General features: G+C 45.3%; 1 protein-coding gene across 1 annotated transcript in view; it reads left to right on the top strand.

Annotated features, from left to right (window-relative positions):
- LOC147618959 (ATP-dependent zinc metalloprotease FTSH 9, chloroplastic/mitochondrial-like) overlaps positions 1 to 24,904 on the top strand; it is a 77,957-nt gene that overhangs the window by 46,011 nt on the left and 7,042 nt on the right. Inside the window, exon 6 of the mRNA XM_086774165.1 lies at positions 10,123 to 10,242. Within this exon, the coding sequence (XP_086630291.1) occupies positions 10,123 to 10,242 (120 nt within the window). The remainder of the gene's footprint in view (positions 1 to 10,122; positions 10,243 to 24,904) is intronic.

The following is a 24,904-nucleotide window of genomic DNA, read 5'->3' as shown; positions in this document are numbered from 1 at the left end:
CATTTCCAGATCGCAGCCATCCTTGCCTCTTCAGCCTCGGCAACTCATGGTACCCTAGAGACTGGCACTGATTAGAGATGAGAGCTTATTAGTAGCATCATGGCCTGACACTTTTGACGTGCTTGATGCAATGAAATTATTGATTTTGGCAGTGACCATCTTCATTTGGTTGGACAGAATGACAGATAGTAGCGAGGTTCTTTTTTCCGCACTTGGATGTCGGGCCCCTTCCTCACTTGTGGTGCCTCTAGCATAATTTGGCATTATAGGCCGCCAATGTGGCTCACAATAGCCTTATGGCACGTATGTGCTTAGCCTCATGTGGCTGGTGTGGAGCTCCCTAGGAGCCTCAACTTTATTGCCTTTGGGAGGATTCTTTGCTCGTTTCTTTGACCCTAGATTCAACTTGACCATAATGTGGAGGATCATTGATGGGCCCAGAGGCATGCCTGGAACTTCTCTTTGAGGAGGATGGTGAGGGTCTAGCACTTCAGCTCACAGCCCACTACGACCATCCCTGCCTCTTTGGCCTTGGCTCCCAGGCATAGTAACAAGAAACAACCGTTTCCTAGACAAATTCAGTTTCTTTGGAGGTGTCAGTTTCTTTGGAGGTGTGTTTCCCTATTTCTCACCTAACGATGCTTCCCACACTTTTTGCCTGCGTTTTTTTTTTCCAATTTTTCGTTTTGGCGCTTAAAAATTATGATCTATCCCATGTTTCTTCTCTATTTCTCTCTACTTCTTTTTATCTTTATTTTTAGATCCACTACACAATATTAAAGATGTGCTTTTTCGTAGCCGTTTCCGTTCCCTAGTTTTAGGCCATTTCTATGGCAAAGCCATCATCTGTGTCTGTTTTCTAGTGTTAGGCCATTTCCGTGGCAAAGCCATCATCGGGTTCTGTTGGCGGGCTTGATGCAGCGAAATTACTGAGTGTTGCAAATGCACATTTAAGCAATCGAAGGTGTTTTATTCCTTACATTTTTGGCGAGAATGACAAGGACTTCTGACAACCAAAACATGTTCGTCACGTAGACAATCTTATCATCGGAGTAACTGCACCACTATCAGAAGCAAAACAGCCGCAGAAGCAGAGATGGCAGAACTCTTGAGAGAGCGCTCGGAATGGAAGGAATTATGTCATGACCCTGTGAATTTGTGCAGCGTAGGTGTGAGCATGGTGGACAGTGTGCAGGACACAAGTGTGTAGGACATTGTTATATGTTCACACTTGGGGACACTTATTAAAGGTTCTTTTTATCACCCCATGTGGAGGGGGATAAAACTGAAGGAAGGGACAAAGGTTTAAAACCTTTAAAACAAAAGAAAACCCTTCTAAAGTGAATCGTCGCTTTTTAGGAGAGCCCACGCTATTATAGGAGGGGCTGGCTTTTCCGTTGGAAAAAAACAGGCTGTTTGGCTGGGCGCACAGAATTGCAGGTTGAAGTCTCTCTCACGCTCGTGTGAAGGGCGGGGCAGGAGATACAGAGGCACACAGGCGACTGGCTGGTTCTCTCCTTGGATACAGTCAGGCTGCAGCATCTGCGAGCAGGTACAACTGCAGGAGACGGGATGGATTGCAGGAGGCGGACTGGTCAGCAGGGACTTTCCCTTGCATGCGGCTGCAGGACAGCAGGCGCACAGAGCTGGGCGTGCTCTCTCTTTCCCTTGCCAACAGGCGGGCTGGACTGCAGGCTTTTCCGACGCTTCTCTTTTTTGTTTTTCTCTTTCTCGTGGAAGACGATAGACAGCAGGAGGAGCAAGAGGAAGGCGGTGGACTGCTACTGTGTAGAGACAGCCGGCTACTGTTTATTTTCTCTTCTCTCTGTCCCTCTTTTCATTGGCTCGTGATTGTCTCGGAGTTGTTTCTATGGCCCTTCGTGAGAGGAAGGGTTTGGCAGTTTGGAGGGTGGAAATAGGGCAAGTTTTTGGACTGTTTTGGAAGGGTTCATGGACTGTTTCATGGCTGAGTTTTTGGTTATGGGCATGGACAAGTTAGATGCGTACTCAGGCCTCATGGATGTACTATCTTGGCTGATTAGAGGTGAATAACAGTGTGTTTCGGGGCACAAGGTTGTGTGTAACCTCTATGCTAAGAGGTCCAGAGGATTGGCAGATTGGACATGCATATGTATAAGCCATGAATGGCCATGATGTATTCAGTTGAACTCTTCCATTGAATGTGAATAAAGAAATACCGAAAGGGGCGCCAAGCTTTGGGGCCAACAGGTGTCACTGTTCTTTTTGTGTAGGAGCACTTTAGCTCCCTTTTTATGTCTTATTTGCTGGATTACAACTGTGTTTGGGTGACTGCTAGTCTAGTGCACTGGTTTCTGCTAGAGGCCGGTTTCAAGGTTTCATTGCTGGGACCATCATCAAGTTTCTTAAGGGGGTGAGCTCGTGGTTGTCTCCAGGAAATTCGTTGCTGAAAATTTCAGCAAGATGTCAGACTATGAGGATGACTATGACTATGATGATGAGGAAGAGTAGGAGACCACTCTTGAGAGGACTGAGTCTGAGGATGTACTTGCAGGAGAACATACTGAAGAAGATGCACGTTATGAGGATGTAACGCAGCCAGCAGATATGCCAAGTAAAGAGGAAGATGATGCCTAATTCAAAGCCCTTTTGGTAGGGCCAGTGGATGTGCTCAGGTGCGTTCTAGGAACCCACCTCAGGGCAGTAGTGGTGCCTTTCCACAAGATCCTGCTTTTGGACAGTTTTCCAACATGCAGAACACTTATGGTGCAAACCCACAGAGTTCCTTTTTCGGGCAGCCACCTATTCTGCAGCAAACGATACATCCAGGCTATTTTGGTGGTGGTTCTGTGTTCCAATCTATGACTGGGGGTTACCCTCAAGGAGGCATGGGAATGCAAGGGAATTTTGGAGCTAGTTTTCAGCCTGGTATGCAAGGCAACATGTATGGTGGTATGCAGCCCGGAATGCAAGGGAATATGTATGGGGGCATGCAGTCCAGAATGCAAGGAAGCATGTATGGGGGCATGCAGCCTGGTATGCATAGTGGCATGTTTGGAAACATGGGAGGATCAGTAGGATTGCATGGTATGCAAGGTGTGGGAACTGGCAATGTTGACCCTACTATGGGCATGAATGCAGGGGGTAGCAATCTTGTGAAGCCACTTCCTTTTGATAATCTAACGCCTATGGGTAAGGCGAAGGATTATAAGGAAGGGGGAGCTGCAGTGAAATTTGACACATTCAGTGGGACTAAAGACAGACTCAAGGCTCTTACCTTTTTACAGTAGTTTGATGCTGCTTTTTCTGGTGGAAATTACACGGAATCCTCAAAAGTGAGAAAAGCTGCGACTTTTCTCAAGGGCAATGCATTGCAGTGGTGGTCCACTCTTCTTTTGCAGGGCATAGCACCATCTACTTGGGTACAGTTTAAACAGGTGTTCTCTTCCGTGTGGCTCACATCTACATTTGAGGTGGATGTAATGACAGCATGGCATAAGTTGGATGCATCGAAATGTGAGAATCTTGAGGATTACAACAAGAAGTTTTGAGAAGCTCTACTCCCAGATACTACTTATTGTGCAGTGCCATTGTCTCAGCAGGTTGAGAAGTATTGTTGTGGGTTGCCCAAGGAAGTGCGTGACTATTGTTTTAAGACCCGAGTAACAAATATGTCGCAGATGATAGAGAATGCCATGACGGCAAATGCGTTACTCATTGGGGTTTCAACTGGATTTAAGGGCAGCAAAAGCATTGGCAAGAAAACTGAGAAGTCAAGGCATGCATCTCGTGGTGCAACAGTGCCTGTAGAGAAGCGGCGTAAGATGTTACTAATGTCCAAGAGAACTCCTGAGGAGAAGCAGGCTTTGTTGGATGCCAAGAAATGCTTTTTTTTGTACTGAAGAGGGACATATGTCTTTCAATTGTCCTAAGCATAAGTCCAACAAGGACTCTGACACTAAAGGGGAGTCCAAGTCTAAGAAAGCAAAACCTTCTGCAAGGTTAGTTCCTGATCTTGTTGGAGAACAGCCAGGTGGTGAGGAGACTGAGTTGTGTAGAGCATGGGGCAAAGTTAGAGATCAGAATGCTTTGAATTTCTTTGACACAGGTGCTAGAGTCAACTTTATCTCACCAGATTTGGCTGGCAGATTGGGGATCCGTGCAGAGGAGATGGAGCCTTTGTATGAGGCTAATATGGCTTGTCCTGGGTATACAAAACCCATTAACCCTATTATTGGAAAGCTGAGGCTTCATGTGCAGGGTTGTGGACAGTGAGGAATTTTATATCGTGCCACTTGAAAGGTGTGATGTTTTGTTGGGTATGCCATGGTGCCATAGAGTACATGCGGTGGTGGATACGTACAACATGAAGATTACTTTGACTCATAGAGAGAAAGAGCACATTTTGGATGTAAAGCTTAATGGGAATCTGTTCCTATTGTATCGGCTTCGGCCATTTCATCAGTAATGAAAAAGCATCTTTCTGCGTACTTGGTTTTTGTAAAGGATGCAAAAGATGATGAATCTCAATCTAATTTGTCTATGTTAGATAAAGACATGACTGATTTCCTATGGGAGTACCAAGATTGCTTTTCCGAGTCATTGCGAGGAGAACTTCCTCCGAAAAGGCCAGAAGATCATACTACGGGGAGTACCCCACCAAATAGACCGCCGTACCGTGTTAATGCAGCCCAACAAGAGGAAATTATGAGCCAGGTACAAGAGTTGTTGAAAAAGGGGTTGATTCAGCCTAGCTCATCACCCTTTTGCTCAACTGTGCTCTTAGTGCAAAAGAAAGATGGTTCTTGGCACATGTGTATAGATTACAAGGCGCTAAACAAGAACACTATCAAGAATTGATTCCCTATTCTAAGGATCGATGACATATTTGACCACTTACAGGGCTCCCCAGTCTTTAGTCAGATAGACTTGAAAAGCGAGTATCATCAAATACGCATTAGACCCGAGGATGTACATAAGATAACATTTCGGACCACCTTTGGGCTATATGAGTTCTTGGTCATGCCCTTTGGCTTGACAAAGGCTCCTGTCACCTTTCACAGGATGATGGACAGGATTTTCCGGCCTCAGAGAGGGTTTGTGGGCACATTCTTTGATGACATGATTGTGCATTCACGCTTAGAGGAGGAGCATAGGGAGCATTTAGCCACAGCGTTTGAAGAACTCCGGAAGCATAGGTTGGTCATAAATGGCAAGAAGAGTGAGTTCTATTTGGAAGAAATACACATCTTGGGACACATCGTGTCTAAAGATGGAGTCCGTATGGATCCTTCGAAAGTAGAAGCAATTCTCAATTGGCCAGATTTGAGGACCGTGCATGATGTACGCAGCTTTTTGGGATTGTGTTCCTATTACAGGCGGTACATACGATATTTTGCTGAGATTGCTTCGTCCCTTCATGCTTTAACAAAGAAGGGAACTCCGTTTTGATGGGCTGATCGGGAAATTGCAGCCTTTAAGAAGCTTAAAGAAAAGCTTACTTCGGATCCCGTATTGGTACTATCGGATCTCTGAAAGGCTTTTGTTGTCCAGTGTGATGCATGTGGGAACAGCATTGGGATAGTTCTCATGCAGGAAGGACATGTGATAGCCTATGAGAGTCGTATATTACAGAATGCCGAGAAGCATTTACAGGTCTATGAGAAAGAGATGTTGGCTGTAATTCACGCTCTTTCTACATGGAAACACTATTTACTTGGGACTGATTTCACTATGCAGACACATCATCAGACCTTGCGTTATTTCCTCATGCAAACTAAACTTTCTGAGAAGCATATGAGATGGGCCAACTTTTTGTCTATGTTCCACTTTCAGATTGTACATGTGGAAGGCAAAAAGAATGTTGTGGCAGATGCTTTGTTAGGCAAGCCACAGGTCTCAACAGTTTCACTTGCTTATCATCATGAGCTTGATGAGATGAAAGAGCAGTATGTGCAGGATGAGGATTTTGGGAGGATATATGATCAGATGTCTGAGGGTCAGCGGCATGATCATTATACTCTCAGAGATGGCTTCTTGTTGATGCATGGTAGACTGTGTGTTACCAGGCAGTTATGACTCAAGGTTATGATTGAAAGTCATGCTCCACCGTATGCCGGTCATAGGGGCATTGACGCCACAGGAAAGGCAGTTGAGGCTTTCTTTTACTGGCCGACCTTGAGAAGAGATGTTGATGCTTTTGTTAGGCAATGCATCGTATGTTAGAAGGTGAAGTTTAACCGTCAGAAGACACCAGGGTTACTTTAGCCTTTACCTATTCCAGATAGACCATGGGAGAGCATTGCCATGGATTTTATATTTGATCTTCCGAGGACACAAACGGGGAATGATGGCATTTGGACTATCATATGTAGGTTCAGTAAGCAGGCTCATTTCATTCCCGTGCGTAAGAAGATCAAAGTTCATCACATGGTGAAGTTGTTCATGGCGAACATCTTCAAGTATCATGGCATGCCTTCGTCTATCATTAGTGACCGTGATCCACCGATGACGAGTTTATTTTGGAGAGGGTTGTTTGACAACATGGGTACAACTCTCAAGTTGTCATCATCATTTCATCCATAGACAGATGGGCAGTCGGAAGAGGCTAATTCCATAGTGTTAGATCTTCTCAAATGCTATGTGTCAGAGCACAAGCAACAATGGGAAAAGTATCTTCCTTTGGTGGAGTTTGCTTATAACAACACCATTCATATCTTGACGGGCAAGGCACCTTTTGAGATTGTGGAAGGAGGGAAGAAGGTACCACCCATTTTGCACACAAAGGATAAGATCTTTCAGGCTGACTAGTATGTGGAGAATATGGATGAAGCCTATAGGAGAGTTAAGTTGGCACTCCAAAGAACTCAACAAAAGCAAAAGAAGGCAGCAGACCGTCACAGGCGTGCATTAGAGTTTGCATTGGGTGATTGGGTTCTTTTGCGATTTGAGAAAGCTAGACTCAAGAAGATGAAGGGTAAAGAGCGCTTATTCCCTAAGTTGAGCATGCGCTACTATGGACCTTTTCAGGCATTGGAAAAGATCGGTGAGTTGGCCTATCGTTTGAAGCTACCAGATCACTAGAGGATTCACAATGCATTTCATGTGAGTCTACTTAGACCTTTCCCTGGGGATGTGCATGAGGATGTATCAGATGAGGCTTAGCCGGAAGTGGAGGAACTTGATGAGGTTCTTATTCCCGAGCAGATACTGGCACATAAGGAAAGAAAGGTACGAGGTAAAGTTTCCCGTTGCTATCTTGTGAAGTTCAAGAATTATTCACCGATGGATGCGAAGTGGATGGAGGAGGGTGACTTAGTAGATTCACCTCAGGTATTGCAGCTTTATCTTGATGCCTTTTAGTTGGAGCTCACTCTTGCTACGGCTCATTCAGGTTCAGCAGAGCATAGGTTTGGAGCATTGCCTGATGCTCAAGAGGGGGGTAGCACCTCCGCTCCCTTGATACAGACAGGCTGAGATGTTATCTAGAGGTCGCTTGGTGCAACTTTTGTCTCACCCGAAGGTACTGACAACTGACAATACATCTGCTTATGGGACTTCTATGATATATGTGTACTAGTCACATTGGATGTTATGGTTATGTATGGTTCACAGTGGTATACAACTTGGACTATTACTACACCGTTGGCTTGCAGTGAATGTTGCTACATATACATGGCTCAGAGAGATTGGGACGCTGATCTTGCCATATTGTACTTTTCACTTTTAGTCGGATCACATGGCTGATATCAGTGTGGTTCCGCTTTGGATGTCTTGCTTTATCACCAGAATGCAATTGAGGACGCTTGCCATTTTTCAAGAGGGGGGTGTGTCATGACCCTGTGAATTTGTGTAGCGTAGATGTGAGCATGGTGGACAGTGTGTAGGACACAAGTGTGTAGCACATTGGTTATATGTTCACACTTGGGGACACTTATTAAAGGTTCTTTTTATTACCCTATGTGGAGGGGGATAAAACCAAAGGAAGGGACAAAGGTTTAAAACCTTCAAAACAAAAGAAAACCCTTTTAAAGTGAAACGTGGCTTTTTAGGGGAGCCCATGCTATTATAGGAGGGGCTGGCTTTTTCGTTGGAAAAAAACAGGCTGTTTGGCTGGGCTAACAGAACTGCAGGTTGAACTCTCTCTCACGCTCATGTGAAGGGCGGGGCAGGAGATACAGAGGCACACAAGCGACTGGCTGGTTCTCTCCTTGGATACACAGTCAGGCTGTAGCATCTGTGAGCAGGTACAGCTGCAGGAGACGAGCTGGATTGCAGGAGGTGGACTGGTCAGTAGGGACTTTCCCTTGCAGGCTGCTGCAGGACAGCAGGCGCACAGAACTGGGCTTGCTATCTCTCTTTCCCTTGCCAACAGGCTGGCTGGACTGCAGGCTTTTCCCACGCTTCTCTTTTTTTTCTCTTTCTCGTGGAAGACAGTCGACAGCAGGAGCAGCAAGTGGAAGGCGGTGGACTGCTACTGTGTAGAGACAGCCGGCTACTGTTAATTTTCTCTTCTCTCCGTCCCTCTTTTCATTGGCTCGTGACTGTCTTGGAGTTGTTTCTATGGCCTTTGTGAGAGGAAGGGTTTGGCAGTTTGGAGGGTGGAAACATGGCAAGTTTTTGGACTGTTTTGGAAGGGTTCATGGACTGTTTCATGGCTGAGTTTATGGTTATGGGCATGGGCCAGTTAGATGCGTATTCAAGGCCTCATGGATGTACTATCTTGGCTGATTAGAGGTGAATAATAGTGTGGTGTTTCGGGGCACAAGGCTGTGTGTAACCGCTATGCTAAGAGGTCCAGAGGATTGGCAGATTGGACATGCATATGTATAAGCCATGATGTATTCAGTTAAACTCTTCCATTGAATGTGAATAAAGAAATACTGAAAGGGGCGCCAAGCTTTGGGGCCAACAAGTGTCGCTGTTCTTTTTGTGTAGCACTTTAGCTCCCTTTTTATCTATCTTATTTGCTAGATTACAACTGTGTTTGGGTGACTGCTAGTCTACCGCACTTTGGTTTCTACCAGAGGCCAGTTTCAAATTACGCACCCCTGCAGCACAGAAACCCCATTCGTAGGAACTTGTAACCTCTATGGCAAAGACCATCTTCTCCATTTGGATAGACCTCAAACACGCTCCGGAGTGACTGACTGGTGACCTGGACCAAATGCAATAGTGCCGATGTGCTTTCCTCTGCACTTGAAAGCCGGTTCCTTCCTCATGCAAGGGGACTCATGATTAGTTTGGCATTATTTGCCCCCAATGTCCAACAACACCGTCCCCACCACCACCACCATACCACACAATAACAAACCCCCCACCGCACCCACGTCCCACCCCCCCTTGCCGAAGGGAGCTGCACCCCTCTTTGCTTCATTGCATCATTACTTCATGAGAGGGTTAGTCAGCTGATCATAAGATATAATGTGGGTAGGAATCTCCATCTATAGGAAACACAATTTTTTACAGATGGGCCTTATAGTTGATGGACGCGCCCTCATTGTGGTTGTGATTTGGACTAGCCTATGCGAGAGAGAGATCTGAGATAGGTAACATAGTTGCGAGTAAGGTGTGAGGACTGGACATGGGTACTAAGTGGCTTGTCTAATTTGGTTTAGGTCCACTATCCCATAGCTTGGGCAGGCATCACATACAGCCTTATAGCAATGGTCACCCGTGACAGGAAAATCATTACATGCATAGCGAGCAATTTCTTCACTTTGGAGCTTGCAAATAGTGTGATTTTGCAAAACACTACAGCATTGAACATCGGCTGTGTAGTTTTGGTGTTTAATTTGCTCTTTAAGTGCCAGTTCAGGCTACTGTGCCTGGACGTGAGTTCTGATAAGAGGCTGACAGATCAAAGCGGGGTGGCTGCATCTGAGCTGATGGCAAGCTCTTTTAGCTGCCCTGGATGAAACCCCTGGGAATCCACCTTAAGCTGCTGTTCACTTGTCATTGAAGGGCATGGATGTGGCCTGTTACCGAGTGCTTAAAATGTAAATGCATCTTGTAGGGTCTCGTAGACTAGGTCTTCTTTTGCTGGCAATAAATTATTATGTGGAAAATTCTTATTGGCTGTGAAGTGTATGCTTTTTCTTGCACTTATCATAATGTTCTGTTTTGTTTTTTAATTCTAAATAGCATACAAAGACTTTCAAAGATGTGAAGGGCTGCAATGAAGCCAAAGAGGAGCTGGAGGAGATTGTAGAGTATTTAAAAGATCCTGCCAAGTTCACCCGACTTGGTGGCAAGTTACCCAAGGTACGCTTGTTGTGAATGAGAATTATGCATGCACATGGAAATCTTTTAAGACTGATGGATACATGCATGTTTGCAATATTATGTGTGTATGTATCTACACACATCACTAACAGAGACATGGCAAGCATCTTATTGTTAATAAAGATACAATGCACTTCCAAGGTTGTATATGTTTTGTGACAATTGTTTAGATAGGGGGCAAGATGTACACCGTGTTGGTTTTTATTGCCCATAGAATGCGCAGTAGATGGAGAGGACAGGCACTTGTAAGCTAGGTGCTGGTTAGCATGCCTTGGCTCGTACATAAACTCCGTTAGCTTCCTGCACACAAGCTATGGTGGCTTGTACTGAAACACGACTATGGCCTTGAAGCAAAGAGAGAGAGAGAGAGAATGCACAAATTACAGATAGATTTGCACCACTCAAATGATGTGACTTGTGTTGTATTTCTTCACTCAAGTACAATCCTCTTGTGTATGACATCACTGCTTAGGTCAGTACATGTATAATATCTAGATATTTAGGTGCACCACTCTTAAGAGTGGGTTCACACACGCATACATATGTTGCCCTTTGAGGCTATTCACAACACACACATACATATGTTGCTCTTTGAGGCTATTCACACACACTTATCCTTTAGTACTTGGATGAGAGTTGTTCTCCAATATTCCTCTCAAGCGTTATCCTAGTACACACTTCATTTGGATAAATCTATGCCTATGGCATAGTTTCACTGGAAGCTGTGGTTGGTTCTATCCTTGGAGTAGAGTACAATGGTAGTCAAGCCACGTTCTGTGTAGTAGACCTTTAAAAGGCCCATGAGTCTTTATACTTTGCAAAATTTGCATCTTCTTTGCAGGTTCTTCTTCTTCTTGTGTGACATTGGCCTTTTCTTTGTTGTGAAAGCAATTATTCTCGTTGTGGTTGTTTTCTCCACAATGTTTGCAAGGCTTCTTGGCATAGCAGTCCTTCTTTGCATGATTTCCTTCCATAGATGGAACACTTTTTACCTTTGAAGTTCTTCTTTGTAAAGGACCTATCCCCCTCCGCTTTGTTCTTCATCCTCCTTTCTGCCTCCTTGAAGGAGGCTATGATCCCTTCCAAGGTAAGATTTGGCAGGTTTTTCAGTGTGGTGATGAGGTTCTCGTAAAGCTCTTCAGGCATGGACTTTATCAATACTGCTAGGGCCACATCATCTTCAACTTGTACCTTTAGACGTGCAAGCTGGTTCATTAAGGAATTCATCCTGTTCACATGAGCATCAAAGCTCTCATCTATGTTAGCACATTCATCCCTAGTTTCTGTCCATGTTTGGTGTCCTTTTGGTCCCTTTTGCATGGCCCTCTTGTGGGCTGGCCACCCTTATTTTATATATATTTTTTGGGATTTTTCCCAGCCTGGATGCCTTTTTTCCTGTCGGCCAGCTTCACATGCCCAGTCAGCCAGCTTCAGCATTTCCAGTCGGCCAGCTCTCCCCACCTATAAATAGGTGGGCTGGCCTCTCACTTTGGTATCTTGCCTAGTCTATCTTTTGCTCCCTCACCTATGAGACTACTTCTGTCTCTTGCTTGGGACTGTATCACTTCAGTATATTCAACATAGTTGTTCCATATCTCTCTCTCTCTTGCACTCTCTACTCAGCACACTCTAGTGCTTATTTGCTTCCGCTTTGTGCACTCTTTCATGGTATCATCGCTCCTAGTTCAGTGATTCCATCTGCTGCCCGAGATTTAGCCCTATTTACAACCCCTTAACCTCTGCGTTTTTCTCGGATTTGCAGCCTTCTTCTTGCTGCGTTTTCTGGACAGCTTCTGCTGGTTGTTCTCCTTCACTTTGGCTTCATCGCTTGCAGCCAGAAGGTAACTTTTTCATCAGCTTTTCACTTCTACTTGGAGTTTGGATCTAGGCGGCCTATTTTTTTCAGGACAGCAGCCCCTCTGTGGCTGCGTTTCATAGTTACCACAGAACGTCGTTTCGCCTTCCTGGAACGTCGAAACGCCGTTCCAGGCGAAGGCACGTTCTCGGAACGTCCCGAAACGTTTTTTTAAAAAAAAAAAGTTTTGCTTGCAGAAATGTATGTTCATGTCTTGGGGGAGCAAATATTATGAAGCATATTTGGCTATCCGTATACAAAAAGTTACATTTTTTTTGTGTCATATGCTGACATGTCATATGACGTGGCGTTCCGCGACGTTCCCGATCCGCTCCCGTTCCCATTCCCGCTCCCGTTCTAGCATCCGATGTTCCCGGAACGTTCCTGTTCCGTGGTAACTATGTTGCGTTTTCCTTTCCGGTGGACATTCCCTTTTGTAGAGGGGGTTTTGTGGTGGTTCAGGCTTTGGTGGCAACCTTGGTACCTGTGGTGGACACCACTTCTGAGATTGTGTGTTTTTTTTCTTGAGGAGAGCCCAAGCTACAGTCCTAGTTGATGCCTTTCCCTCTTGCACCCTCTTACAGCACATTCCCAGGCCTTGTGTGGCTGCCTTGTCTCTCTATATCAAATCTGCATTTTTTGCTTCCCTCTTCTGGTGGCCTCAAGGTTGAAGGTACAGTCGACAGAAGCTTTTGTGTTTTTTGCTACATGAGGATTTTTGGGTGCTGTCCAGCCTCTTAGGGCTGCGTGAGGAAGGGACCTACATCAACATTTTCTGATTTGGACAGTTTTTTATCTTATGAGGTTTAGTCCTATTGGTTGGATCAATGATGATAGCTTCAGATTTGGCTCCCGTACCACTTTCTTGTTATTTCCTAGATGAGGTTGACAAGTTGGATAGTGGTAACTTTCAGTCATGGAAGTTGCAAGTTACTTCTATTCTTAGGGAGTATGGTTTGATGGAGTTTTCTCTCGTACAAGAATTGGTGCTTGCCGGACCTTGCCTCTGCGGAGGATGTGTGTCGGTGGAGGAAGATTGACGGTATATCTATGGCTTTCTCCTCCTGATTTGTCAGGATTCGGTTCTTCGACACTTCATCTATGCTCTTGATGATGCTTCTACTTTCTATGTGTGGCAGTTGCTTTGTGACCTGTATGGTAATGCCAGTGATCGGCAGATGGTTTCTACTTTTGGGTGCTATGCAGCCAGTGATCTTATGGATACTTCTTTAGAGATGTTCCTGTAGTAAAGGATAGTGGGCTAGTTTTGCTCACTGCATATGAGGAGCTTGTTTCTCCTGTTGCCTTGCCTTCAGTTTCTGTGCATACTTCTCCTTGCTAGGATGATATATCTGGTAATGTTTTTGAGGAAGATAGTGGGCTATCTTTGCTCACAGCTTCTGAGGGGGATTTGTCTCCTATTGCTTCGTCTCCGACTCTTTCTTCATCAACAAGTGACCAGGATGTGTTGCTGGTCCCTTTGCCTTCTATGGAGGAGCTTGCTCCTATGCTGCGTGATGCTATTGAGAAGGCTACTACTACTTTAGTTACCACTACTGTGAATGTTTCTCTTTCCCTTACTCTATGTGAGGATTCTGGATTGTGGTCAGGTGTATCCGTGACCGTGCCTGGGGCACAATGGTACTTCCAGGGCTTGAAAGATTGGGATTTGGATTTGGTTGGGCTTCTAGAGTCCCGACAGTTTTCTAAGGGAGCAATTGAGTTCTTACATCTAGCGATGCTGACCTTCGAGGAGGATGCTATTGTACAGCATTTGGCTACTCTTGGTACAGAGTTGGAGTAGATGGACTCTATTTCTTTTGAGGGTATTATCTTCTTGGAGCTACAAGCTTCTAGGGATTTTTGTGGCACTGTGTTTACATTTGGGTTTGGCACCGATATTTGGAGCAGCATGACAGAACCTACATGGTTGTTTTCTTCTAGAGGAGCAGTGTACGTGGCAGCTTGTTCTGTTGCTTTTGTAGCTGAGTTGCTGTGGAGCTTTCCTGCTACCTGTTGTTGCTGCATTCTTTTGTCTTTGACAAAGGACGACTCTTCAACTTCTCGGAGTATGTTCAACATCTGCTGTTGAGAGGGGTGTTAGCACATTCATCCCCAATTTCTGCCCATGTTTGGTGTCCTTTGGTCCCTTTTGCATGGCCCTTGATTGTGGGCTGGCCACCCTTATTTTATATATTTTTCTGGGATTTTTTCCAGCCTGGATGCCTTTTTTCATGTCGGCCAGCTTCACATGCCCAGTTGGCCAGCTTCAGCATTTCCAGTCGGCCAGCTCTCCCCACCTATAAATAGGTGGGCTGGCCTCTCACTTTTGTATCTTGTCTAGTCTATCTTTTGCTTGCTCACTTATGAGACTACTTCTGTCTCTTGCTTGGGACTGTATCACTTCAGTATATTCAGCATAGTTGCTCCATCTCTCTCTCTCTCTCTCTCTCTCTCTCTCTCTCTCGCACTCTCTACTCAGCACACTCTAGTGCTTATTTGCTTCCGCTCTGTGCACTCTTTCAATGTGGCTGCATTAAAAGACCATAGAACTCTATCTGCAGAGAAACTTGGGAGTTCTTTGCCTGAGCCCCAAAAGCTTGTCCAAATTTTTATAGGCTTCTTTGGAGGTTGGAAGATCTACAACATGGTGTATGAATAAAGATGTAGCTCAGAAAGCATGGAAGCTTAGGGATCAAAGAGCCTTTGGCCTCATAGCCCTTGGCCTCTCTAATATCTCGGGTCTCCTCTTCTCTTTCATCAATGAAAAGCCAAAGGTCCTCTCGTGAAAGGCCCTCTCTCACGAGACTAAATTTTAGTTTAGTCTGGTAGGTATGGAAACATTCTCCATTGAATTTGTTAATGGACATGTGGGTAGCCATGATATGCTATGAATATGGGAAGGTCTTAGCAAAGGAGAGTTTCAAATGCTGGTGTCTAATCCCTTAAAGAAAATGCTCCCAAAAAAATAGGGTTTCTAGAAATTAGGGTTTCCAAACAAGGGTGAAACGATGCTATAGCATGCTATAGCAACACTTTAATGCTTGGTTTGTACCCTCAATTTTGAAAAATAGAGTAATTAGGATGAATTGCTCTGATTAAGTAAGATTTTGCAAAAAATTAAAAGCCCCAAATTGATTTCACTTTCCTGTGTAATGGTAGCTTTTTGATTTGTTGCTTGTTGGAGATGATTTTCTTCTAGGAGCACTTTGATTTGAGCTTGCTGCCTTTGTTGTTTTTTGTTGTGGAGGCTCCCGTTCTTTTTTATTTCGAATAAGCTTCTTTTCTTCTGACATGTGTTGACGTGTGTTCTGATGGAGGCATCGAGCAGATGTAGCTGTAGACCTAATGTGGAATGTAGACTTGATGGCGGCTATTGAGGTAGATGTAGGTTAGAGGGGAGGCTCACGGCGGATAGGCCTACGTATAAGTGACGGTGGCAAGGTGCCTGTGGTAGGCGATGCTTACACGGTTCGGATTGAAGCGGGCTCAAAGTAGTAATGACAGGCTATTGTGCAGGAGCTCAGTGTAGTGCACACAGGAGAGAGGAGGCTCATAGTCAGGGCATCATAGTTGGGCGAGTTTGATGCGAAGAGTGGTTGCAGGAATAAGTGGTAGGCTTCAAAGCTTTGATACCAACTGTTGAATTATGGCATACGGTTAGCTGACTCCACACAAGCCATGGCGGCTTGTATTGTGTAACGATTTGGCCCTCCTAGCTCTATTTCACATGATGAAACCCATGCCCAGACACCAGACAGGTGAAAGAAGACATAGGGACATGGTCCATACGGTTTGATTAAGAAAAAACACCAGTTTTGGCCAAAAAGCAAGAAAAAGCAAAGAGTTAAACTCGGTTGACCGCGAACCACGGGCACCACTAGCAAGTGGAGACTGAGCCAGACCAAAAGCTAAAAGCCGCTTTTCCAAAAAGCAGCTCTAGGGCCAAAAAGAAAGGCCCTGAAGTTAGAAAAGCAAAAGCTAAATAACTTTGACAAAAGTTGATTAATATTTTATTATTGAAAAGCAAAGAGTAAAAAGGCAAAAGCAAAGCATGGATAAGCTTTTGGCAAAAAGTAGGGCCCTCTTCAAGTATAAAAGAAGCATGAGCCTCTCTTGAGCATCAAGTTGAAAAAGAACCTGTTCATCACATTGCCATCTTCGTTGAAGCGTGGAGATCATCTTCTCCATCATCATCTACTTGATCATGAACCAAATCATGGAATTTTTCATCGTTGCCCGCTGATTCAGTTTGCCTCCATCAATTGTAGTGCCACGTCATTATCTGTTCGTACGACTATATGGATCCGTACAACCGTATGGAACTGTATGGACATGTGTGGAGCTATACGGACTCAAAATTCCAGAAACCCTAAAACTGCTCCAAAAATTATTTTTTGGAGGTTTTTATCACCCGAAAAACCATTAAAATAGGTTTTATATTAGTTTTCTTGCCATAAAGAGATTTTCCATGGTTTTCTTCATCAACAAGGCTGTAGGAGTTGTGGAGATTACTCATGGGATAAGCGAGTGATTCTTGGACTTGGATTTGGACTTGGATTTGGAACTAGAACTTGGACTGGATCAATGGATTGGAACTAGAGCTGGGACTTGATCATTGGATTGGACTAGAACTTGGATTGGAACTGGAACTTGGACCAGAACTTGGTTTGGAACTTGGACTTGGATTTGGATTCATTGGATTTGGATCTGGATATTAGATCTGGTACTAGCCCGGTGAGAGATACTTGTGGGTCATCCCCGTGGTGTGCTCGGCATTAGAGATCTCGTGCCTAGACATAGACATCGACTTGGATATCCTACATCGACATATCTGTTCGTTTTGTATTCATTCATTGTAATGATCCTGACGAGCATGCTTGTGGATTGTTCCTGAATAAATTCCTGAAAGGGGGCGGGGCGTGTTTCCCACTCAGTGTGGTGTATTGTGTAAGATCCCTATTCCCTTCTCTCTCTCCCCTCTCTCTCTCTATATATATCTTTATCTCTTGGACATGTGCTTAGTATGTCACTGCACGTCCCGCTGGACTTACATATTGAAACATGGCTATGGGCGTTGGAGCAGAGAAAGAAAGAAAGAAAGATATATTAAGCGTCTACTAAAGACCCAATGGGCCTATGAGACCAAAGTAATACAATAATGTCCATGGCATATCTCATCATGGAATGGAACATAATACAAAAAGAAAACTTAAACATAGCTATCTCATTGGGGTGATACAAAATTATCCATGGAAACTCATCATGGAATACTAAGAACATAGAAACATGAGAGCAACATTAGCTTCGTGTAGATGGTATACCACTCTCCAAAATATCAAGCATGGGGCTAATGAGTATGGCCGAGAGGTCTCCCTCAACTATGTCACATGAAAAGGTAGCTCGATGGCAGTGGAGCATGTCTTGGATCTGGAGTTGATGAGGTGATCGTGGCTGACGGGGGGCCGGGGGGTGTCGGGCACGCTCTATATTGGTGTTCTCCACCTCCTGGGTCCGGAAGGAACTGGTGATGGTTGGCTGGCGAGGGAGGGGGTAGGGTGGTTGGGGCCGAAGCTCTCTCAAGGTGTCCTTGTGTCTGTGGAGCTCAAGCAGGAAGAGGCCTATGCAACGCTGGTCCTGGAAGTCAATGATCTTGGAGAGTGGACCAAATCCCTCAGGAAATAGACAGTGAAACCTCCCGTGGATCTCATAGTATACTGGGCAGCGGCATATGTAATGCTCCTCCGTCTCAACCTCTGTGAGGCATAATCGGCAGATCCTCTCCTCTCTGGGTCTCCTTATTTGCTTCCTGGCTCTGAAGATACGGTCAGCTCTACCTGTCTCCACTCTGAGACGGTGGGATTAAAACTTATCTGGCCAATTGCCATACACATGGCATGGGACATGTGAACACTCAAGTAGCATGGCTGCTGGATGAATCCATCCTCAGTGAGTGTGAGGACGTGATCTTTGTAGTAGAAGTGCATCTTCATGGGGAGCTCTGGAGGTGTGATCCATGTATGGGTGTAGAGGTTGAGAAGATCTAACCGGATAACCCGGTTGGTATCCTCGTGAGACAACCGGAGAAAAGGGGAGTCCAAATTGTATTGAAGGGGGGGTAGGCGGTCCATGTGAAACTCGCGGCGGGTGCCCGGGGGACTAGGGCCTTTGACACACTTGTTGATACCATCAATGCATATTAAAACATTTAAACATGGCCACAACCTTAACATATATCCATCATCACTTTGCATAAAACATAAAGCTGGACAAAACATCCACAAATGCTGAAAATGGAGCTTGCATGTGTGACACTGCATAGAGGCCGGAATGGGCCGACCCCCCCCCTTGGAGTATTTTATTACCCAAGGAGAATAATATCATGTACAAGCTTTGAGGGCCTTACTCTCCCCACGGGAGATGCCGGATTATCCATATACAAATGCCATAACACAGCCCACCAACACGAGGCAACCAAGCCGGAACATAGGCTGTAGAAATATCGAGCCAACAATATAATCCATATACCTCGGTGTAGGTACTGATTCTTCCCCAAAAACCACGGGTCTTCAGGCAATAGAGCTGGTACAGTAAGTACAACTCTCCATTCAGCCGGTACAGCAGGTACAGTGGCTCGTATAGTCGGAACGGTGGCTGGTACAGCAGGTACAACAAGTACAGATGTTGGTACAGCATGTATAGTGACTAGTACAGCAGGTACAGTGGTTGGTACAGTCGGTACGGTGGGCTGGTACAGCAGGTACAGCAAGTACAAATGCTGGTACAACATGTACAAAGGTTGGTACAACGAGTACAATGGCTAGAAATCATAATAAATGATTAAATACCCTTGCCTTCAGTATTTCTTCGCGATGGAAGCCTCCAAAACAGTCCCCAACAGCCGGTATTCTTCATGGGCAGCCTTCAAAAGAGAGAGAAAGAGTGTAGCCATCATTAGGGCAGCCTGTAACGGTGGTAGAGGCTAGTGTGCAGCAAGAGAGCCTCTATTAATGAAGAGAAAGGGCTCCAATTTATATATTTGGGCCTCCCATGAGCTAAAATGGCAAGAGAAGGCTACAATGACAAGTGGAGAGCCACACAATAGCTGAAGTGACAACGTGAGGCCACTTGTCTCACTTTGATCCATTTTCTAACAAGTGTCAGGCCACTTGTCTCACTTTGGTTCACTTTCTTGCCACATGTCCCAATCTAAGAGATGGGTCCTTCCATAAACTTTATCTCTAAAAATATCCCAACTGGTAGACATTCTATCATAGGCACTTTGCCAACTCTTGGTATCTACTCAATTCCAGATGTAATGACACGAACAAAATTTCCATCGGAGTCGGGCCAAAAATAGCAACTCTCCTAAATTTTAGGAGTGTGGTCCTTTGTATTCTAGGATAATCTCCCATTCCCAAAGCTTGTAGTTTCTAAATATTTAGACATCCTGGAGTCCACCAGATTCCTTTCATACTAGGAAATGTCCAGGTTGGTGACATCCTCCCCAACTTCTTAAAAGTTGTCCGCAACTTTAAGCTTCAAGCCATATTCAAGATATAATCATGTCCCTTCAAGTGGGCGAGACAAGACAGTCTCAAAAATCCAATATAACTGAAGAATCCATGTCCCAAAGAAATGGGCGAGACTAAATAAGTCTCCATAATCCTAAGTAAATGGGTGAGACAAAATGCCAATAAGGCATCGGTCCACATGACCCTTGGCATAGACATAAGTCCTGTGCCAACCAGGCGTCATGTCGTTTTTACCACTTGCATTCTGTGTTGGTACTCTGACCACACACCTTGGATGAGAGGTGGGCTCAAGTAACAAGATAAAATAATCACTCGCAGGCATAGATAACCTGGTGTTCCATAAGCATTTCTGTTGCACATAGTTTATAGGCATTTCGGCCACCAATAGTTTGTAGGCATTTCGGCCACCAACTCACACTACCCTCTCAAGTGCCCATGTTCCCTTCCATCTGCTCTCTATTGTTCCACCTAGATATGGTAGAAACAATCTTCAAGAGAGCATGTAGGACAAGAGATCACTACACACGGCATGTTGTGCTCAACGCTATCCTCTGAAGTGCCCATGTTCCCTTCCATCTGCTCTCTATTGTTCCACCCAAACATGGTAGAAACAATCTTCAAGAGAGCACGTAGGACAAGAGAACACTACACAGGGTATGTGAACCATGAGTTTCATAAGTCCAATGCATCCCAAATAAAGGGAGCCAAAAAGAATAATCCTTAAACTTGAGGATAAATCCAAATCCCTAGAAAAGAAGTCCAGGAATCCATAGACCTGTATACCATACCTTTACCACATACTCCGTGCTAACCACACACCTTCGAGTAGAGGTGGACTTTATCCATAAAAGCATCATATCCATGAGAGATCCAAATGTTTCTTCTCTATAAACTTGGACAGATTCGTCCATAATCTTGGACAAGAAAGAAATCTCCATAGATATAATCTATTCTAATAAAGGGAGCCATAAACAATGTTTCACTGAAACCATCTCAAGGCAAACAACACCACCTTTCTTCTTGCATGGCTATACAAGGGTTAGTGAACATCAAAAACACTTCATAGTAAATAGCCAAAGCACCAACTTTGCAAACTCAAAGTATACTTAGCTTTTCTTTGCCAGGTTGGTCATGAAGCCAAAAGAAATATCTCGTCACCATATCCTTAAGATATCCTGAGATATATCTCTATATAGCTTGCTTGTAAGCTTGATAATATAATCCACAATATCCATATGGAAAGAGTGCTGAACGTGTGCACATAAAGCCAACTCCATACTTCCAAGATAAATTTTGTGAATTCATAAATCCTTAGACCAAGCTGTCTATTGCTCATGCTCTTGCTTCATAGGCTCTGAAGTGGCTGGCCATGCTTAATAGCAATGATGGTAAGTGTGGTCTCCACTTGAGATCTTTTCTCTTCCTTATTGATAGAAGGAAGCCTCCGCTTCCAAGAAAGCCTATGCTTTGATACCAATGTAACTCCCGGCGGGTGCCCGGGGGACTAGGGCCTTTGACACACTTGTTGATACCATCAATGCATATTAAAACATTTAAACATGGCCACAACCTTAACATATATCCATCATCACTTTGCATAAAACATAAAGCTGGACAAAACATCCACAAATGCTGAAAATGGAGCTTGCACGTGTGACACTGCATAGAGGCCGGAATGGGCCGACCCCCCCCTTGGCGTATTTTATTACCCAAGGAGAATAATATCATGTACAAGCTTTGAGGGCCTTACTCTCCCCACAGGAGATGCCGGATTATCCATATACAAATGCCATAACACAGCCCAACATGAGGCAACCAAGCCGGAACATAGGGTGTAGAAATGCCGAGCCAACAATATAATACATATACCTCTGTGTGGGTACTGATTCTTCCCCAAAAACCACGGGTCTTCATGCAATAGAGTTGGTACAGCAAGTACAACTCTCCATTCAGCTGGTACAATAGGTACAATGGCTGGTACAGCAGGTATAGTGGCTGGTACAGCAGGTATAGTGGTTGGTACAGCCGGTACGGTGGCTGGTACAGCAGGTACAGCAAGTACAAATGTTGGTACAACATGTATAGTGGCTGGTACAGCAGGTACAGTGGTTGGTACAGGTGGTACGGTGGCTGGTACAACAAGTACAAATGCTGGTACAACATGTACAAAGGTTGGTACAAGTACAATGGCTAGAAATCATAATAAATGATTAAATACCCTTGCCTTCAGTATTTCTTCACGATGGAAGCCTCCAAAGCAGTCCCCAACAGCTAGTATTCTTCATGGGCAGCCTTCAAGAGAGAGAGAAAGAGAGTAGCCATCATTAGGGCAGCCTGTAACGGTGGTAGAGGCTAGTGTGTAGCAAGAGAGCCTCTATTAATGAAGAGAGAGGGCTTCAATTTATAGATTTGGGCCTCCCATGAGCTAAAATGGCAAGAGAAGGGTACAATGACAAGTGGAGAGCCACGCAATAGCTAAAATGACAAGTGTGAGGCCACTTGTCTCACTTTGATCCATTTTCTAACAAGTGTCAGGCCACTTGTCTCACTTTGGTCCACTTTCTTGCCACATGTCCCAATCTAAGAGATGGGTCCTTCCATAAACTTTATCTCTAAAAATATCCCAACTGGTAGACATTCTGTCATAGGTACTTTGTCAACTCTTGGTATCTGCTCAATTCCAGATGTAATGACGCGAACAGAATTTCCATCGAAGTCGGGCCAAAAATAGCAACTCTCCTAAATTTTAGGAGTGTGGTCCTTTGTATTCTAGGATAATCTCCCATTCCCAAAGCTTGTACTTTCCAAATATTTAGACATCCTGGAGTCCACCAGACTCCTTTCATACTGGGAAATGTCCAAGTTGGTGACACCATGTGGAGCCCATATACTGAGAACCAAGTGGAAACTAGTGCATACCATACTCCAGAGTGGCCCTCAACTGCTAGCTGTCTTGAGGACTCTAGGGCAAGAGAGAGAGAGAGAGAAAAGAGAGTCTCTATTAGTGTGAGGCAGGACCCTTGGGAGGAGCAAAAGTAAGTTTCCTATCCCCTAACATAAGGGTAAAACACAAATTCATGAAACTAATTCAAATTGCTGCAAGTTGGCCTAGTTTTTAATCTTTAAGTAATCCCCTGTTCCTCCCTATTCTACACATCTTCTGCAAGTCTTTTGGAGTAGTGAGACAAGGGAGAAAGAAGAGAGAAAGAAAATTGTATTAACGTCTTCAAAAGGCCAAAATGACCTATGAGACTAAAATGTTACATCATGTCCATGGAATACATCATCATGGTACTGAAAGTAAAACTAAAAGAAAATGTATGTGAGAAAAAAACAAAGAGCCTCAAGCTCTCGCATCAGCCAAGAATATCTCGCAGAGGGCACTACAACATGGTATCCAATGTAGTGAGGCTGACAGGGCGGGAGAAAGTCTTACGGTGGTGGGAAATGATGGCTCTGATCCTCTTGAGTTGGCGTGAGTGTGGGCGCCAGCCACTATGTCGTGGGCATTGGGCTCTGCATAGCTCGGTGGCTTTGTTTAATGTCACTCCTCTCGGCTGGACTCCTGCATTAGCTTGGAGGTGGAGGGGAGTGGGTGGATCTACTCTTGGGGCTCCAGTCTGGAAGAAGTTAGTGAGAGCAATCTGTGCTGGTCCTCGGGTGGGTGTAGCTTACCTAGGCCGTAGTAGAGATTCCTTGTGTCGACGAAGCTCCAAAAGAAAGAGCCCGAGACATCTCTGGTCTGGAGATTCCATGATCCTAGAGAGTTGTCCAAATCTCTCTCGGAAGAGGCTATGGAGCCTCCCCCTGATCTCATAGTATATTGGGCATCTGCATATATAACGAGCCGCTGTATGGCAAAGTTGGCATGTCCTATCCTCTGATGCAGTTGCTCTCGGCCCATATCTGGTTATGTCCACTCTCAACTGGCGGGATGAGGTGCGGATTTATCCACTCGCACACGGCACCCCGAATGAGAGATGCGTATCCATGTAGTGCGGGCATATGATGAAGCCAACCTCCGTCATGTGAAGAAGATGGTCTCTGTAGAAAATCATCTTCGTCCCTAGGGGTTGGAGGGGTGGATGCTAGGGAGTATCCAATCTCACAATGTCCTTGCTGATCACCTTGTTTAGTTCTTTGCAGCTGAGAGCAAAGGAGGGGGGCATGCATGCATACCAAACCAAGTGCTCACCTGTGCATACCAACACTGCGTGTCTCCATCAAGTGCCAGTTGTCTCAAGGATTCTAGGGCAAGACGGGGGGTCTATCTAGTGGGAGCTCCCATAATCTGTGCTAGTATGTCACTGTATGGAAAAGAGCCTCTGTCACGATAGGGGCAGCCCCCATCTCCGCTTGCACAATCTCATGTGACCCTACTCACAGGGGACGGAAGGGACGAGGGCTTGGAACGGAGGGACACCGAAACGGGACGGACCGACGACGGGGACGGCAAGGGACAAATGGACGTCCCCTAGGAATCGTCACTCACAGGGGAGGGGGACGCCTTCAGGAACGGGGATGCCGGTGGGGGAAGGCTCTGTGGGGGGACGGTAGGGAGCCGTTGCGCGTTTTTCTGCTCGTTTCTAGCCGTTTCGTTCGCCGTTTCTAGCTGTTTATGGCTGTTGGCTTGGCCGTTTGGGGATGGCTTGGGCCTTGGCCCTTGAGCCTTGAGGCTTGGGCCTTGGCCCTCTCTCTCTCTCTTGCCCTTGAGGCGTGCCTCTCTCTCTTGCCTATCTATATAAGAACAAGCCTCTACAAGGCTACAAGCACACACAACTTTCAAACTTTCAAGCTTCTTGAATCTTCTAGCTTCCAACTTCCAAATTCCAAGCTTCTCACACAAGGCCCGCGGGCCGCCGCTCTACTCTCTAGAGTCTACTATCTAGACTCTCTCTCTCTCTCTCTCTCTCTCTCTCTCACCTCTCCCTCAAGCCTCTTGAGTCTTCCAACTTCCAAGCCTATAGGCTATAGGCCTCTCTCTCTCTCTCTCTCTCTCTCTCTCTCTCTGATTCCTCAAGGCTCAAGAGTCAAGCCATCTTCAACCATGGCATCCTCCTCACGTGCTGGGGCTTCCCGTAGAAGGACAATGGGATGGACATGGTGGGAGGAGGTTAACTATACCCCATCCGCTCATGGAGGTGGTTCTCGGCCATGGGCATGCAAGCTTTGCTCGTACCGGCAAACGGGTGGCGCCGACAAAGTGCGAGCCCACCTCTTGCATGAGAGTGGGCATGAGGTGAGGTTTTGC

The sequence above is a fragment of the Cibotium barometz genome, chromosome 34 (genome assembly GCF_041138505.1).
Source record: "Cibotium barometz isolate CiBa-2024 chromosome 34, ASM4113850v1, whole genome shotgun sequence".
Classification (NCBI taxonomy): Eukaryota; Viridiplantae; Streptophyta; class Polypodiopsida; order Cyatheales; family Cibotiaceae; genus Cibotium; species Cibotium barometz.
The sequence above is the reverse complement of the archived record's forward strand: the minus strand, read 5'-3'. Positions and strand labels throughout refer to the sequence as shown.